Source organism: Drosophila sechellia, chromosome 3R, assembly GCF_004382195.2.
Source record: "Drosophila sechellia strain sech25 chromosome 3R, ASM438219v1, whole genome shotgun sequence".
In the NCBI taxonomy this organism is placed as follows: domain Eukaryota; kingdom Metazoa; phylum Arthropoda; class Insecta; order Diptera; family Drosophilidae; genus Drosophila; species Drosophila sechellia.
The window spans coordinates 22,875,013-22,890,741 of record NC_045952.1 but is presented as its reverse complement, the minus strand read 5'-3'; the positions used below and the strand labels follow the sequence as shown (position 1 = coordinate 22,890,741).

The 15,729-nt window shown below is 44.9% G+C and overlaps 4 protein-coding genes across 7 annotated transcripts; 1 reads left to right on the top strand and 3 right to left on the bottom strand.

The window, feature by feature from the left end:
* The first annotated feature begins 297 nt into the window (after positions 1-297).
* LOC6607731 (glycine-rich cell wall structural protein) lies at positions 298-3,346 on the top strand. Of its 4 annotated transcripts, none has more exons than XM_032721158.1 (6): positions 299-939; positions 1,024-1,422; positions 1,492-1,681; positions 1,792-2,010; positions 2,105-2,274; positions 2,331-3,346. In XM_032721158.1, exons 1-6 carry the CDS (start codon positions 612-614, stop codon positions 2,378-2,380), a joined length of 1,356 nt encoding a protein of 451 aa, XP_032577049.1. In that variant the 5' UTR covers positions 299-611; the 3' UTR covers positions 2,381-3,346. The 4 variants fall into 4 exon arrangements, with proteins under 4 accessions (XP_032577048.1, XP_032577047.1, XP_032577049.1 ...); XM_002032458.2 differs by having other exon boundaries at positions 1,006-1,422; XM_032721157.1 differs by having other exon boundaries at positions 298-939; positions 1,024-1,681.
* Positions 3,347-5,441: 2,095 nt separating this feature from the next.
* LOC6607730 (dromyosuppressin) lies at positions 5,442-7,538 on the bottom strand. The gene is made up of 3 exons (XM_002032457.2): positions 7,412-7,538; positions 6,081-6,292; positions 5,442-6,020 (listed from the first exon to the last, which is right to left on the bottom strand). The coding sequence occupies exons 2-3, from the start codon at positions 6,289-6,291 to the stop codon at positions 5,929-5,931; spliced, it is 303 nt and encodes a 100-aa protein (XP_002032493.1). The 5' UTR covers position 6,292; positions 7,412-7,538; the 3' UTR covers positions 5,442-5,928.
* Positions 7,539-8,373: 835 nt separating this feature from the next.
* On the bottom strand, positions 8,374-12,166 carry LOC6607729 (acyl-CoA synthetase short-chain family member 3, mitochondrial). The gene is made up of 5 exons (XM_002032456.2): positions 11,987-12,166; positions 10,203-11,220; positions 9,836-10,146; positions 9,626-9,771; positions 8,374-9,512 (listed from the first exon to the last, which is right to left on the bottom strand). Exons 1-5 carry the CDS (start codon positions 12,021-12,023, stop codon positions 9,000-9,002), a joined length of 2,025 nt encoding a protein of 674 aa, XP_002032492.1. The 5' UTR covers positions 12,024-12,166; the 3' UTR covers positions 8,374-8,999.
* A 125-nt stretch (positions 12,167-12,291) lies between these two features.
* On the bottom strand, positions 12,292-15,634 carry LOC6607728 (exosome complex exonuclease RRP44). The gene is made up of 5 exons (XM_002032455.2): positions 15,179-15,634; positions 14,682-15,126; positions 13,535-14,613; positions 12,810-13,478; positions 12,292-12,752 (listed from the first exon to the last, which is right to left on the bottom strand). Exons 1-5 carry the CDS (start codon positions 15,556-15,558, stop codon positions 12,377-12,379), a joined length of 2,949 nt encoding a protein of 982 aa, XP_002032491.2. The 5' UTR covers positions 15,559-15,634; the 3' UTR covers positions 12,292-12,376.
* Positions 15,635-15,729: the final 95 nt, after the last annotated feature.

Sequence of the window (15,729 nt, the reverse complement as noted above, 5' to 3'; positions counted from 1 at the left end):
AAATCATTAAGCAAAAATCAAATTTATTGCTTCAATAAATTCTAAACTAACTACTAGCGAGAACCTTTCCAACTGAAATTTGCTTTAACTCATTCCCGCCGGAGTTTAAATATATTTTTAAGACATGGTTATGTACTAGCCCCTATATGTATGTACTATAAATTAAATCATTACTTATTAACTTTTTTTGTACATTAATTTCTGGAAAATATCAATAACAAGTTTTAATAGCTAGATTGTCGCTGAAAGATGACAACACTGGCACAAAAGAGCGACGAGTGGGCAGCGCTGCAACAAAAATCAATAGTCGCCGCCATATTTTTTCACTGAATGAAGACCAACGCGCTTCGCACACCGAAAAATGTAAAGTTAAATAAGTTATTTAAGATAAGCTACTGTTGAAAGTGCGCCGAGTGACCAAGTGACCAGTAAGCATCGACAGAACCGTTTAGTCGCTAGCAATAGTTCCCCGAATCGCCAATCTCCGGCATCCTAAAACTGCTTCTTCTTCCTCCGGCTTCAGCAGTCTTAAAATCGCGTCCGAGTGCGAAGTATACCAGTGCAAGTGGTAGTGCGTGTGATCTAGTGTACGAGAACAGCGAGAAAGGAGCATGGAAGGAGGCTCAGTGTCCTCGCCATCTATGGGCGGCCCACGTGGAGGCGGTTTCCGTGGGCGGGGCGGTGGAGCGCCTATGCGCGGTGGCTTCGATCGCGGACGTGGTCGTGGCGGTCGTGGACACTTTATGGGTGGCATGCGCGGAGGCGGCGGTAGCGGAATGGGCGGAGGACCGCCCATGCAGGGCATGATGTCGGGTCCTCCGAGGGGAATGCGTGGTTCCCGTGGTGGAATGGGCTATCAGGGACGCGGCGGCGGCTATCAGCCGCGTGGTGGCGCTCCCATGGGCATGCGAGGTGGTCGCCCACCTTTGTACTCACAGCGTAAGTTCCCGCAGACAACCCTCGACTCCCTGCCGCACCTTGTAAATCCAATCCAATCCAATTTAGCTCCCAAACAACACACAGGTGCCGAGAACAACAAGACCGTATCACCAGTGCCCACCTCGGCGATCAGTGGAGAGCAGCCAGCGGTTGAAGCAGCCGGTGACGAAGTCAGCGATGGCCAGACATCAGCGGTCGTCCCATCATCGGGCAACTCGCATGGCGGCAGTTCCGCTCCTGGTGGCAGCAACGGCGGTGGACCTCCTCCATATCTGGGCCGTGGACGTGGACGCGGTGGTCCCTTCAGTGGACGTGGACGTGGTGGCGGCGGCTACAATTCGCACATGAACGGAAATGGAGGCGGCAGCATGTACGGTGGCTCCCACAGCCACCACGGCAATTCTATGGGCGGCGGTCCGGGCAGCGAGCACGGTTCGATGCCCAGGCGCGGAGGTCCTCGGGGCAGGGGCGGCTACAATCAAGGTATGAGTCGGCCACCCTTGCATCACCATCAGGCACATAATCCCAATACACAACTTGCACCGGTACCAGCTCTCAAACGCGGCGCTCCCGGTGGTCCTGGTCCCAAACGCGGTCGCTACGAGGGCGGTCCCTATGGCCAGCGGCCCATGACGCCCAAGTACCATTCAACACAGCAGCATATGGGTGGAGGAGGCGGCGGCGGCATGTCTTCGCAGTCCTCTTATGGCTCGCCGCCAAGTCACCATGCGCCACAACAAAGGTAAGGCATCGAATTTTCAAAACTTATATAATCTATTTAATCAATATAGTGCACACTTTCTAAATCTGCAAAAATAATTTGTACATCTTTTAACGCTATTCTTTATACAGCCATCACAGCTATCAGACACACGAGCAGACCCAACAAGTGGACCCCTACGCGCAGAGCGGTTACAGCACCCAGACCACCCAGCAAGGATACAATGGCTATGGCCAGAGCGGTAGCAGCAGCTATGCGGCTCACACATCGCAGACAAGTGCTCCGGCGAGCAGCAGCTACGGAGCCCACCACAGCACCGAATACGATCAGAGCCAATATCAGAACTACAAGTGGGTTACCTAATCTTGACCTCTATCTCTCTACGTTTCTTGCCTTCAATTGGGCCACGCAAGTGCTAATGAATTGCTTTGTGCTTCCCAACAGCTCGACGGGCTATGCCGCACCGCAGGACACACGGTATCAGTCGTACAGCCAGGACTACAGCCAACAGTACGGCTCGACTGCAGTGGACTACAATGCTACCGGACAAGCTGACTACAGCCAGCACGGAGCGCAAAGCACTGGCTACGATGAGCGTGCCTACGCGGGTTATGGTAGGTTATTCCAGTTCCCTCCAGTTGCATCATCCGTCATCGGTGTCTTCTTGCAGATTCGCAGGCCTACTCGCAGAACTATTCAAATGCAGCCGCCTACTACTAAACAACCACTTCCCACTCCCACCCCTGACGGCACACTAGAGATCAGAACGCTGCGCGTGCTTCGATAGGCCAAGAAACCAAATAAGAAGGGATTAGGGCAGAAAAATATCGAGTAAAATGGAAGGGAATATATGTTTAATGCAACAATTAACTTGCTATACATAACACGCAAACACACACATACGCGGTCACTCAAAACATACAATTTTAGTTTTAAGTATAAAGTTCTCTTTTTCTTAGCATTTAAGCAAAACTAGTGTTTCGACGTCTTTCTATATAAACCCCCACCCCAAATTAACATCCCCATTGTTTCCGTTTCGTCTCCCCATGAGTACTGAACAGATATATTGAAATAATCCGCCTTGCCTGTTGTTTAATGTTCTCTTAATAGACAAACGGAGCTAGCCTGCACTGAGCTCCAGCCTAAGAAAATTAAATGTGCTCCTCCTTAGTTCCATTTATAATTACAAGTCAACTGTGACCAAAGTATGCTACAATCATATTTTTTATATGACAGAAAAATGCGAGTACGTAACATGATCTTTTGAATGAACTAAATTTAAACATTTTGTGAATCATGTATATGATTTGTGAATATTGTATACAAATGAATGCAATGTATATTTTAGTTTTTAAGCTGAAAACCGCAAACGACTCTCGACATTATTATTTTCAATCCCACATGCATCTGAAAGCGTTTATGATTTTGCAAGATTGTGTTATTTTTCTTTATGAATGACAAAAACGTGACGAAAGCGTAACTTATTACTTTTTTGTTTTACAAAAACCTCTTATAGTGACAATTTAAGCAAAAAAAAGTTCGTAATAATGTAACTCCTTAAAATTAAGCTGAAAAAAAAACAAGTAACGAAATACACAAAGTATATTAGAAAAAGATGCAAAAACCATAACCATAATCAAAGTCAATAAAATAATGTTCAAAAATGTGTTTAATGCATTAAACTTATTTAAGCGTACATATTATTATTTAAAATATTTTGTTTAAAAGAAATCAATCAGTAAAACTGCAAATTATTAAGCAAAACAATCAATCAAAAGACGAATAATAAGTGAAAAATGTGAAAAAACGTAAGACTGAATATATTCACGAACCGAAGCTGCACTGCCAGCATACAAGTCATGAAAAATGAGAGACCAATGAATGAAATAACAAAGTATTAAGTATTTACGAAACGATTACTACAAATGCAAAGAACAATTAATCGCCAAGCGATTATCAAAGTGCCAAGTATACCTGATTAACAAAACTCAGGATAAAAACTAAACGAAAATCCAATATACCGAATGCATTATGAAAATGCAAGGACATCAGTCAATCAAATTATTAAGATAGTGTCGCGAAAATATATTATCGAGAATGTTTACCATGATTGAGCTTACACGTACCATAACCATTCAATTAGATAAATATCTAAATTTACAAACTGAAAGCACTGAAAGTACAAAATGCAAATATTAAAACATATTTTGGTAAGTTAAGGTTAATGCCAAAAAACATATATACAAAAAATTTTAGTATATGATGACCTCAGCATGCAAAAACTATTAATCTAATATGATAATTTAAATCAATTTTTAAACAATTCTACCTCCTTGAATAATTAAGAAGTTAAAGTAAATAATTATAATATAAAGGAAAAGTTTTGAACAACTTATGGTTACTTAAAAAAACAACTTAACATAAAAGCTGTTGAGCTCTTCATGCGAGAAAATTCGGCACTTTTGCCGCATTTACCATATAAATTGTAGCATTTAGATTTTTTTACAGGAATGAGAAATCAAAATTAACAAAATTAAAGCGATATACGCTTATCAAATCTGAAGGAAACGAACTAAATGGATATGTCAAGGGTGGTAATCTCAAAACAAACAACACGAATACAAAGAAATCATTGAGATTATAAATATATGAAATATTTTATTTTAAATGTTGCACTTTTATGTTATTAATATATTTTCGTTTATGTATACAATGATTTTATTTGTTATTGTTAAGCCGAACCAAATACCTTAACTACAGTCTTAAAAAAAATAAACAAGATATTATGCGAATGAAAATTTATTAAAAAGACTGAATGATATTTCAACGAGATACAATCTCTATAGATCCAAAGAAACTAAATATAAAATCAATAAATTTATACAACAAATTTATATAGAATCGAATTCAAATGACAATGAAATGCCTAAGAGACTTTTTTAATTTCCAAGTGAAAAAAAATAAAAATATTTAACTAACCATTTTGCCACAAGAAAAATGACTTAAAACAAAGTCAAATCATCCCATAAAAATGAAATACAAATGAAAACCATTACAAAATATCAGAAAATCTACCAATGAGCAAAAAGAGTTATGTAATGAGAATCAGCCAAAGAAACTCATTTTTAAAAGGCATACAATTTTTGATTTGCAAGTCTAGAAATTTTATGAATATGCATAGAAACCGAATATCTGCATTATTTCACGTTTTTCTGTCCATTTGATTTACAATATTCTGTTATTTGTTTAATTTTTTATTCATTTAATAAAACCTTTAAGAATGGCAAAATAATTTAATAAAAACATGCAATTAAATGGTAACTTTTAACTTTTTCAGCAAAAGCAAAATATTGAAAATCAAAAAACCCAATGGAGCGAAAAAAACTGCGTACTATGGAACCCATTGACCATTCTCATACGAAATTGTATATCAAGGATACAAATAAAATTCGGAAATATTTTTCAAGTTTACTCAAAAGACGTACAACAAAATGCAATAGCGTCAATAATCCATTTAGTAAAATTGACTTTATTAGAATGAGTTAAAGTATAAGAAACCGTCTGCAGTAATAAATTAAAATGTAAAAAAAATTATGGTCCCTTTTTTATTGTTTATTTATTGGTGAGTGAATATATAAACTTGTTAGAAAAGAGCTAAAAAGTTAATTATTTATGAAGTTCGCAATCTAACTCACCAAAATCATCGCAATGTTGAATGAGTAGCCCAACTTTCCTATTAAATGTAAACCATTTCAATTGCATTTTGCTATGCATTCACAAATTGAGAGGAAAAGTTTGTCTTTATTAAAGTATACAACGGAATTTAGTGGATTTGAAAACATTTGTTGGTTATTTAATAATAGTGCTTCATGCTAGGGAAATATGTTTGAGATATCTAAACATCGTTGAAATACGTATTATTAGTTCTTTTTAACACTCAGCAAATAAAGAGTACGAATTAAATCAAAACCAAGGGTTTAACTTTCAGAACATTTCGAGGGTCTTTGAGTATGTACAAATATGTATTCGATTTTTTTGTTGCATAGAAACATTGGACATTGGATATTTAATGAACTAGAGAGCTTCCAATTGAGTATAGTTCTGAGTTTCCATCGATTACGTTTACATAATTATGCTGAAGACGTCAAAGTAGTGTTGCGCTTTTTAGGAAGAACAGAAGCGATTCCGCCGCTTGTGGTCAGGGTCCAGTGTCGTTGTCTCAAGTCGGGATTAAGTGGTGTTCGGGATGTCCTTGCACAAAAATGTCCTTAACGACGTTTTCCGAAACGCAGGAATACGTGATCGACATCCGTTCGCTTGTTGTAGTTCTTCAACAGGTCATCAGAGTTGGCCACCAAAGCTGGAGCAAAGAGAGAAGTCAAGTAATCTAATGGTAATGGCCTGGTCCTGATTAACTCACCGGATGCCTCATTGTTGATGTAGGACTTCAGTGCCGACGTCAGTTGATCGGAGTTCTCCAAGGCCTGGCACACCTTGCGGATGTGCGGGGGCATCTCCTCCACGATGCCGGACTGGCACAGAGGTGGACCCTGGACTGCGGCCCGTGTGTTGGACACGGCCAGGAGGACGATGGCCAGGCAGCAGGCGACAAAGAACTGAGCGAAGGACATGCTGCAAGTGGGTTATGAAACATGATTGACATCGGAAGCTGGTGTCGGGCTTATTTGATTATCGCCGGAAAGGTTGCGCGGCAAGGACATCCTGGCTGGAGGGCGACTAAACCATGCTCCACGCTCCATGCCCCATGCCCCTCCAACCCCACTGATTTTGATTAAGTGTAATGATCTTAATGCTACGTGCCTGATTGCCACTCGTGGATGATGACGTTGCCCTGGCAAAGCATTATGCATAAATGTAGTTGTACTTGGCTTTCTGGCTCGCGGCGGTGTTACCATTTTAAATCGCATCCAAGCAGGCGTCTTAATGCTACCCTAATACGTTTACGCGACACACAATTTGTTTCTATTAGCTGGAAAAGGCAGAGGCTAAGGCAATTTGTTCTGCGTCAACGCCTCTGGATGATGATTACGCTGGAAGTGATGAAAGTGGAGGCAGCACTCATACGCCCCGTGTTGCAGTCGGCATGCAAACACCTGTGCGAACGTGTTGTCCCCACATCTGTTTAGCTTAGAAAAACCAGCACCGGAAGTCGGGAGGGAGGAGTAGGTGCTAGGCGGTGGTTGGACATAGGACACGTTCCAAGGATCCAAACTACTGATGCTTGTTTAGGGCTCAATCAAGGTGCACGTATGCAAATCAATTGCCATGTCTGTTTACTAAGAAGACACCATCTATTGCGACTTAGTTGGAACGTCTCTCACTCCTGGTCAAAACTAATAAGTTCTTTAAATGTTAAATTACATATTTTTAGGAAATCTTCCTCACATACTGTAGCGTTTTTAAAATCTACAATATTTGCCACTTCATCTATCTTACGTTTTTGTAGTATTTAAAATATTTACACTTTATATTATCGCAATTCTACCATTCTTTTAAATACCCAAACAAGTTTTCTAATCATTCTTACAAGACCAGGCAAGCAGGTGATATCGTTGGATACTAATTAATATCATCATTATGATAGTTAAACCATCTTTCTACACAATTTTAATATATGCTTAAACTTTCACACCTTTCGACTGAAACCTCAAAGATTCACTTTCTATGTATTCAGATAGTATTCCTCTAAAGTATCTATCACTAGGCACATCTCAAGACACAAGTACCCACCTGATTAGGGTTTTGAAGTATCGGTGCTTCCACAAAGAAGTTAATGGGCAAACTTGTTAGTTGTTAACACCGGGGTTCAGCTGCTGCTCTGTTTGCTGGACTTGTTGAACGCAAGCACTCGAATGATGTCCTGTTCAGCCAGGACATCCGCTTTTATTTACTTCCGCCGAGGACGAGCGCAGATTCCGCGGTGGCCTCTGATTGGCTGACGGGAATATACAGGCAGGATTCGCACAAAACTGGGGGTTGGGGGACGTGGGACCACATGTTGCGCTCCTTGCAGGATACTTGGTGGGCGTGCTCAAACATCACTCATACGCCACCGAAACCGACCGAAGCACGATGTGTGCATTTGGCAAACGTTGGACGGTGCAGCGGATGTGAGAATGGAAATGGTACCCACCGAGTTTCCCCAATGTGTTTATCTATTATATAATTTTATCAGTTCTTAATTATGTTGTAAAAGTTGTCGGCTTTATGATCAGTGGCCGCCAACCATCACCTATTTATGGGTAGTTATAATCATTTATGGCCACCATCGAACATTGTGCTGTCCAACCCACGGGGATCTGCTTTAAGCCGCAACTTTTAAGCCGATGTCCTGGCCACTGCATTTTGCTCCACGGATGCGTAAGCAGAGTAATCTTCGGTTTATGAGACTGGGATTTGCAGGCGAAGCGTTGCAATTAATTTGAATTTGTGCGTGTTTCGCATGCCAAGTTCCCCGATAAGAATTTCGACTGTGACGTCAGGAGATGAGTATCTCGGAGTGGGATGACCACGATGCACATATAAACTGGGAAAATTAGAATTAACCAGGAAGGAAATCTAATTTTCCTTCCTTTTGTTATAGTCAGCGTGACTAATGCAGTGAGAAGATAGAGAATTTACCATAAAAAGCATCATCATAGTTACGAGTGTCTTATAAAAATATAATAGAATTATATTTAAAACAAAAGAAATGAAATGCATATGTAGGCTTTATTAAACTATATAACTATTTGTGTGGCTTAAGATATATTTAATTATATATTATTATATTTGCCTCTAGAAATACCCACACAAAATGTACTTTGCTAATGTAATAAGATAGAATTGGATTTGATTACTTATGGATAATGTGCTCCATGTTGCCCACCAACGTTGAGCCCACTAATTGGGTTATGGTCGGCTGCCTGACATTTGCTGTCCATCTTTGATGTGGACAAATCCTGGCCAAATAATGCAATGCCAGTGCCATATGCGAACTGCGAAATGTGGGGTGTTGGTTATTCGAAAAAAATCCACACTTTGCTGGCCCAACAATGTGTCGCGAAATTTGCACAAAATTTGAATAAACTGATTGAGTGTCAGTTGTACGCGAATAGTGCGTCAGTGCAGGGAGGAATTGGAAAGTGGAAAATGGGCGACTGGGCGCGAATGGGTCACCATGTAGCCCATCGATTAACATTTAAATTATTTTCGCCACTTTGCGGCCTACGCAAATAAACGGAGGAAAAACCCCAGCCAAACTGGCTTACATTTTATTTCACTTCTTGGGAATCGTATCGTACAAGCTAAGGTTGAGTTCAAGGGTCCTTGCAGCCCTTCAGTCGAGTAACTTGGCCACAATCGGATCCGGTGCGGTCATGGCATAGCCCAGCTGGTTCAGAGCCCTCCGGATCTCGACGAACACGCTGGCATCGTCGATGGTCGCCGGCAGGATGACGCGCTCGTTGCGGGCAAAGTCCGCCATCGCCTTGCGCATCGTCTTACCGGATCGAGTGCGTGGCAGGTTGTTGACGGACGTGACCAGCCGGAAGGCGGCAATGGGCCCAACCACGTCGCGGATTAGCTTGATGATCTCCGTCGACAGCTTGGCATCGGTCTTCTTGCAGTTCTCCACCGGAATGTACAGGCACAGTGGCACTTGTCCCTTGGTGGCCTCGGGCACCCCGAAAACGGCCACGTCCACCACGTCCGGATGGCGGAGCACGGCGTCTTCCAGGCTAGAGGTGGACAAACGATGGCCAGCCACATTGATCACATCATCGTCGCGAGCTGTCACAAAGATATAGCCACGTTCGTCCTTGTAGCCCGCATCCATTGTATCGTAGTAGCCCTAAGTTTAAGATAAAATAAAGTATCTTTAAGATTTCAGATACTAACCATCCACTATACTATAGTAACTAAATGATATCTTGAAATTTGAGGATGTTCCTTTTGATGACTCACCGGAAACTTTTGAAAGTATAGCTTGCGGAAGAGCTCTTCGTTCTTGTAGAGCGTGGCCATGTTTCCTGGTGGCAGTGGTAGCTTTAGAGCAATCCTGCCCAACTCCGAGGTCTGCGCCTCGCTGCCGTCCGCTTTTAGGATCTTGACTGCAAGAGAGATGTCCCAGGACTTAAAGTCTCACTCAGACAAGCTAACTGGAGCATCACTCACCGTCGTAGCCCATGAGGGGCAAGCCAGTGGAGTAGGTGGGCGGACTGAGGTTCTGCTGGAAGCCCAGACAGGTGGCGGTGACCGCGGAACCAGTCTCCGTCTGCCACCAGTGGTTGAGCACGGGCACCTTGAAGGTCTTCTCGATCCAGGACTTGGTCTCATAGTCGCAGTGCTCGCCGGCAATGAAGATGGCGCGCAGCGACTTCATGGAGTACTGTCGTCCATAGCTGATGTCCGGATCAGCCCGACGGATAACACGGAAGGAGGTGGGCACCGAAAAGATCGAGCGCACCTGGTATTGGTCGATGATCCTGAAATTAGGAAAAATTAATAAGTGTAAGAAACAACTTGAATCATAACCACTCACCTAAAGTACTGACCCGGGTCGGGAGTACGGTCCGGTTTACCCTCGTACATAACACTGGTGGCCCCGAGGCAGAGTGGACCGTAGCAGATGTACGAGTGACCCACCACCCAGCCCATATCTGAAGCCGCCCACCAGGTGTGTCCAGGATTGATGCCATAGAGAGTGCGCAGCGTGTACACCAGGGCAACCAGGTGACCTCCGATGGTGCGAAGCACTCCCTTGGGCTTATCCGTCGTTCCAGAGGTATAGAGGATATACAAAGGATCGTTGGCCTCGATGGGAACACAGGCTATGGGCCGCTCGCCCTCTGACATCTTTAGAATATCTGACCAGAGCACATCCGTCAGAGGATCCAGTTTGGTGGTATCTGGCGTAACATTATCCCGCCGGAAGATTATGTTACGCTGCGGTGGTCGCCATCGCGACATGGTAATAGCTGAATGAAGAATGTCCAGGTAGGGCACCACCTTCCCCGGCTCCACGCCCACATTGGAGGCGATCACCAGTTTTGGTTCCACATGTTCGATGCGCGAGCAGAGTTCCCGCGCAGCGAAGCCACCGAAGACTACGGAGTGAATCGCACCCAGACGCACAATTGCCAACATGGCAATGATGGTTTCCGGAATGAGGGGCATATAGATCACGACGCGATCACCCTTGACTACGCCCAATTTGGCCAGGCCGCCGGCCAGCAGAACGATCTGGTCATACAGCTCCTGATAGGTAACCCGACGCACTGTGCCCGTCAAGGGGCTGTCATGGATTAGGGCCACATTGGAGCCGCGACCGGCCAGTATGTGGCGATCAATGGAATTGTAGCAGGCATTCAGGTAACCACCCACATACCACTTGGTGAATGGCGGATTGCTGTTGTCCAGTACCTTCTCCCATGGCCGATCCCAGTCGAGCAGGTTACCCTGCTCCTCCCAAAAGGCAGCCGGATTCTGAACACTCTGGCGATAAGCCTTCAAGTAGAGGGGATCGTGAGCCTCCACCGGCATGCCGCATACAGATTCACCTGAGGAAAAGGTGGAGCAGCAGGTGACCATTAGATGGGCGGGTTCATTGTTTCCTCTATTGGGTTAATCGCTGCTTCTAATTAGGCAGGCTATCAAACTAAATTACAAACCTTCCACTCAATACCACCTCACACACACCAGGCAGATTGAATTTTAAATTTCCACATGTCGCGGTCACTCAACTGATTTCTATATACCCAACCTGGCACCAATGTACTGCTCATATGCGTCGGGTGTGCGGCTCACCCAGACGCCGAGCATAATCCACACGTCATATGCGATGGATATTGGACCTAAAAGCCTCCTTGTTGAATAAGCTAATCGAATTCATTAATATTTAGTGCCGACAGTTTGGGCGCACAACTAAACTCTAATTAATCACTTCAAAGTCGCATCGAAAGTTCATTATTTTAATTGGCGAGCAGTGGTTGAAAACACAATATTTATCACCTTGAATAAAATATCTATCTATCTACATCCAACTAAAAGAATCCAAGAAGATTTTAAACTGTTGAACAGCACTTAGATAGTTTTTGGAAAATTTGAAAATCTTTAGAACTCGTTTAGATATCATCACACATCGAAACTTGCATAATAGTTTTCAAAGCACTTCATTTGATGTTCTAAAAGTAGTTTTTTTTTTTAACTGATGTATTCAATATGCGTATTAAAATATATGTACCGAGTTCCGCAAAAATCACGCGATTACTCATTGAATAACTTTTTAGCCTTTTCGTGTGAATTTCGAAACCTTTTTCGACTTACTGCCTTCGTAGTTCACTGCACTAGGACCGGGTTCCATTGTAACTTTCTATAACTTCCGTTCTTGTATATATTTACGTCAAGTTTATATATATATATATTTATTATATATATTCTTTATGAATTTTTTGGATCAAACAAGCTCAGCACAACCGTCGCACTGTAGTCGAAACTTTGCAATGGGTCTGGAGAATGTAGAACGCAAGTTGGAAACCAAAACCTTAAACGAAGCAGCCGATCAAAGGTATGCTTTCGAAATTCTCCGAGATCGGGAGAGTCGGAACGGTGGAAAAGGTTTACGAAATGGATCGGAATTTAAAAACCTTACATTTTATTTATACGAAATGACATCTTCAGCGTAGTCTAGTTCCACTTAAGCATAGATCCAAAGAATTATTTTTTTTTTTTATCCTTTTTGGACTTTTTCGAGGGAGGTGCCGCAGCAACCGCCTGAAGCTCAGTTCCTTTGGTAGCCGTTTCCACGCTGAAGCCCTTGATGTACGGCTTGACCAGCCGGAAGATCAGCTTCTCGTGCTGCACATTGCTGGAATCCAGGCTAAGACGAACGGTGACAGGATCAAAGGAGTGGAACACCACGTCACCGCAACGCTGTGTATGATCCTCTTCGTTGAAGGTGAAGACAGTCTCGCTCTTGACGCGCTCCAGACCGTCCTTGCCATCCTTGTCCGTCTTCAGATACAGGGTGCCTTCCAGGCCATACTTGGGGATTAGCACTTGCAGAGCATTCTTGCGCACAAATAGCACATATCTGGAGATGGGAAATAATTGAAAAGAAATTTGGCCATTAGTGGTTTCTTTGACTTACCCTTCCTCATCTTCCTCCTTGCCGCGGAAAAATAGATGCGTGTTGAGGGCCACCGATGCGCGACCAGCGTACTGAGCCATTTTGTGGCGGTAGTTAAGATTATGACACAGCTCCTCATTTGACTTTCGGTCCAATAGCTGGGCATAGGTGCTATCCGCGCCGATTGAGGCGGCCAGCAGGCGATGTACCATGATGTCGGAGTAACGACGAATGGGAGACGTAAAGTGCGTGTAGATGGGAGCAGCCAGACCGTAGTGGAAGAACTCCTCCTTCTGCAGACTGCCGCTGATGAAGTACACGGCCTGCATCATACAGCGTGTGGTGAGGATGCGGATCATCGTGTTAAAGTACGGATTGTCTGCCTTGACACACTTGTCCAGTGAATGCGACAGCTCCAGTCCTGATTCGATGTCCACCTGGAAGCCCTGGTACCGCGCAGACTTTACTAGCGGATCGAAATTGGTAGGCGGTGGCCGAGGATGGCGACGCAGAACAGCGCACTCGGAGAACTCCGTCGCGATATGCTCGGCCACTGTGATGTTGGCCAGCAACATGAACTCCTCCACCATGGAATTAGTCTCCCGCATCTGCTTCACCTCCACCTCGAGTGGTTCGTGTGTCTCGCTGTCCACCTGGAAGCGGATCTCCGGCGAGGCAAGGACAAGGGCTCTGTAAATTATGGATGCATTAGTTCACTTGATTAAGAGCTGGTAATATAAACTTACCCATTATCCATTCGTCGCTTTTTTAGTATTTTGGCCAACCGGTTAAGATGTCTCAGGGACTTGGCTATTTCATTCTGTTGCGTGGCATCGTCGATGATACTCTGCGCTTCCTCGTAGGTCATGGCACGCTTCGATTTGATGACGCTCTTGTGGAAGCGTTTGCCTAACACATTTGCCTCGTTGTCCACTTCCCACACGCAGGAGAAGGCGAATCGCTCAACGCCGCCAACCAATGAGCAGAGATTTGAGCTGAGTAACTCGGGTACCATGTCGATTCGTTTTCCCACCAGGTATACGGTGGTTCCCCTGGCCGCTGCCTCCATGTCCAGTGCGTTTCCTGGCCGGATAAAGTGACTCACGTCGGCGATGTGAACGCCCACTTCCAGATTACCGTTGGGCAGTTCTCTGCAGTGCAAAGCATCATCGATATCCGTGCAGCCCGGGGGATCCACAGAGCAAATGAACAGATCCCTCAGATCCACACGTTTGGAGTAGTCCTCGTCAGTAATTGTCCAAGGCATTTTCGGCAAGAAGCTAAGCACTTCGTCCGAGAACTTGCAGTGCGGGACGTCGTGCTCTAGCAGGATAACCTCGTTCTCGGTGGCCATGTCTCCGAGCGGCCCAAGGGAGCGCACAAAGTGTCCATGTGGGTAGCGCGAGTTGCGCGGCCATGTGTCAATCGTTACAATGATGCGCTGGTTCTGCAGCTTTGCCGCCTGTCGCGTTTCTATACGGATGCGCGGAATCTTTCGGTCGGCGGGCACAAAGATGTGCCGATTGGTATCCTCTATTAAGCTAGGCTGCAGAATGCCGCAATACTGTCGCCACTTCCGTCGCACAATACCGACAATTCGCCCTGTGGGCGTGCGCTCTGCGGATGAGGCAGCGGCACGCACCTGCTTCAACATGTCATTTTCATCCGTGGCCTTTTCCTCGCTGGGCACTTCATCGGCATAGACGTTCTTCTCCTCCAGCACAATTTCACTGGGCGCTGACCACTCCGATTCGGGCAACAGCTCCACGGCCACCAAGTCGCCATCCACGGCCCGATTAAGAGACTCGCGGCCTTGGATAAGAATCTATTAAACAGGAATACGCAGTTTCGTAAATCGTATGCCCGGGGATGATATTTAGCGTTTTAACTTACAGCCTTTTCGAATTTCTCTACAACGACGCTGCCCTCCAAGTAGTTCTCCCTGGATGCCTGAAAAGTGCCTTGTAGTAGCTTATTTTGGCGCAGTCCTTCCAGCAGCTCCTTCATGCTGAGATGCGGCGGGTACTGGGGCAGACCATTCTTCTCGTTGTCGAATGTTTTGTGCGACAGCTTATCCATCAGAAGTGGAAAATCCTCGAGAGATTTTACGTACTCCGCGGCTGTGGTCACCAGAATACCTTCTGCCTCGGCCTTAGTACGATTGGCAGCATCATCTGTGAGCAGGACAACCCGCATAGCAGCTTTGCCACTGCGCTCGAAATCTTTAGAGGATTGCGAGGCCTGCAGGTGGTCATCGTACCACTTGGTGGCCAGCCGAATGGCCCGATCATTGCGATCATTGGCGGTCTCATCTGGTTCGCGATCAGCATAGGTTTCCCTAAAGAAAGCACTATATTTTTAAGGTTCCCCTAGAAAATCCATTAACCTACTTGTGGTGCTCGTTGACGAACACATAAAAGTTTCTGGTGCGGTCGTGGACGATCTCATTGAACCGCTTGTAAATGGAGGAGCTCCTGTGCTTCACTTCGTTGAGCACGGTGGTCAGGACAACTACGTTGCGCAAAACATCCTCCTCCAGAACGTCGATCTGGTCCAGAACCACATTCGTGTCCAAAACGAGGTAGTGCGGGAATTTGAAGAGGGTGCTCTGATTCGCGTGCTGCGAGGTGAGCTGGTATACCTCGTTTTGGAAGCACTCCCGGCACAGTTCGGAGCCGCAGCCGATGTCGTCGCGCAGATAGTGCTCCCGCACAATCTTCAGGATGTTGCCGCGCTTGGTTTTACGCGTAAATTCGCGTAAAGTTTGCATTTTGTTAAACCGCGTCCGAATTGTTACACCTCCACATGTGTGCCGTGCCGGAATGGATAGGCCCGTCCACGATTCGGCTGCGGTATCTGGTATCTGCCTAAGGCCTGTTCACACTGCAGCGGCAATGGTCACAGTGGTTTGAGTCTGCGGACTCCCTCGTATCTTAAGGTA

Bases quoted from the DNA above. Each gene is read 5' to 3' on its own strand.
- LOC6607730 (XM_002032457.2), bottom strand. From the start codon at position 6,291: ATGTCCTTCGCTCAGTTCTTTGTCGCCTGCTGCCTGGCCATCGTCCTC. The intron at 6,021-6,080 runs GTGAGTTAATCA...TCTTTGCTCCAG, and splicing joins CATCAACAATGAGGCATCCG to CTTTGGTGGCCAACTCTGAT.
- LOC6607728 (XM_002032455.2), bottom strand. From the start codon at position 15,558: ATGCAAACTTTACGCGAATTTACGCGTAAAACCAAGCGCGGCAACATC. The intron at 13,479-13,534 runs GTAAGTTTATAT...CATAATTTACAG, and splicing joins AAGCGACGAATGGATAATGG to AGCCCTTGTCCTTGCCTCGC. The intron at 12,753-12,809 runs GTAAGTCAAAGA...TCCCATCTCCAG, and splicing joins AAGGAGGAAGATGAGGAAGG to ATATGTGCTATTTGTGCGCA.
- LOC6607731 (XM_032721156.1), top strand. From the start codon at position 612: ATGGAAGGAGGCTCAGTGTCCTCGCCATCTATGGGCGGCCCACGTGGA. The intron at 1,682-1,791 runs GTAAGGCATCGA...TTCTTTATACAG, and splicing joins CACCATGCGCCACAACAAAG to CCATCACAGCTATCAGACAC. The intron at 2,011-2,104 runs GTGGGTTACCTA...GCTTCCCAACAG, and splicing joins AGCCAATATCAGAACTACAA to CTCGACGGGCTATGCCGCAC.
- LOC6607729 (XM_002032456.2), bottom strand. From the start codon at position 12,023: ATGGAACCCGGTCCTAGTGCAGTGAACTACGAAGGCA. The intron at 11,221-11,986 runs GTAAGTCGAAAA...CCTTTTCCTCAG, and splicing joins TGCAGTGAACTACGAAGGCA to GTGAATCTGTATGCGGCATG. The intron at 10,147-10,202 runs GTGAGTGGTTAT...TCCTAATTTCAG, and splicing joins GACCCGGGTCAGTACTTTAG to GATCATCGACCAATACCAGG.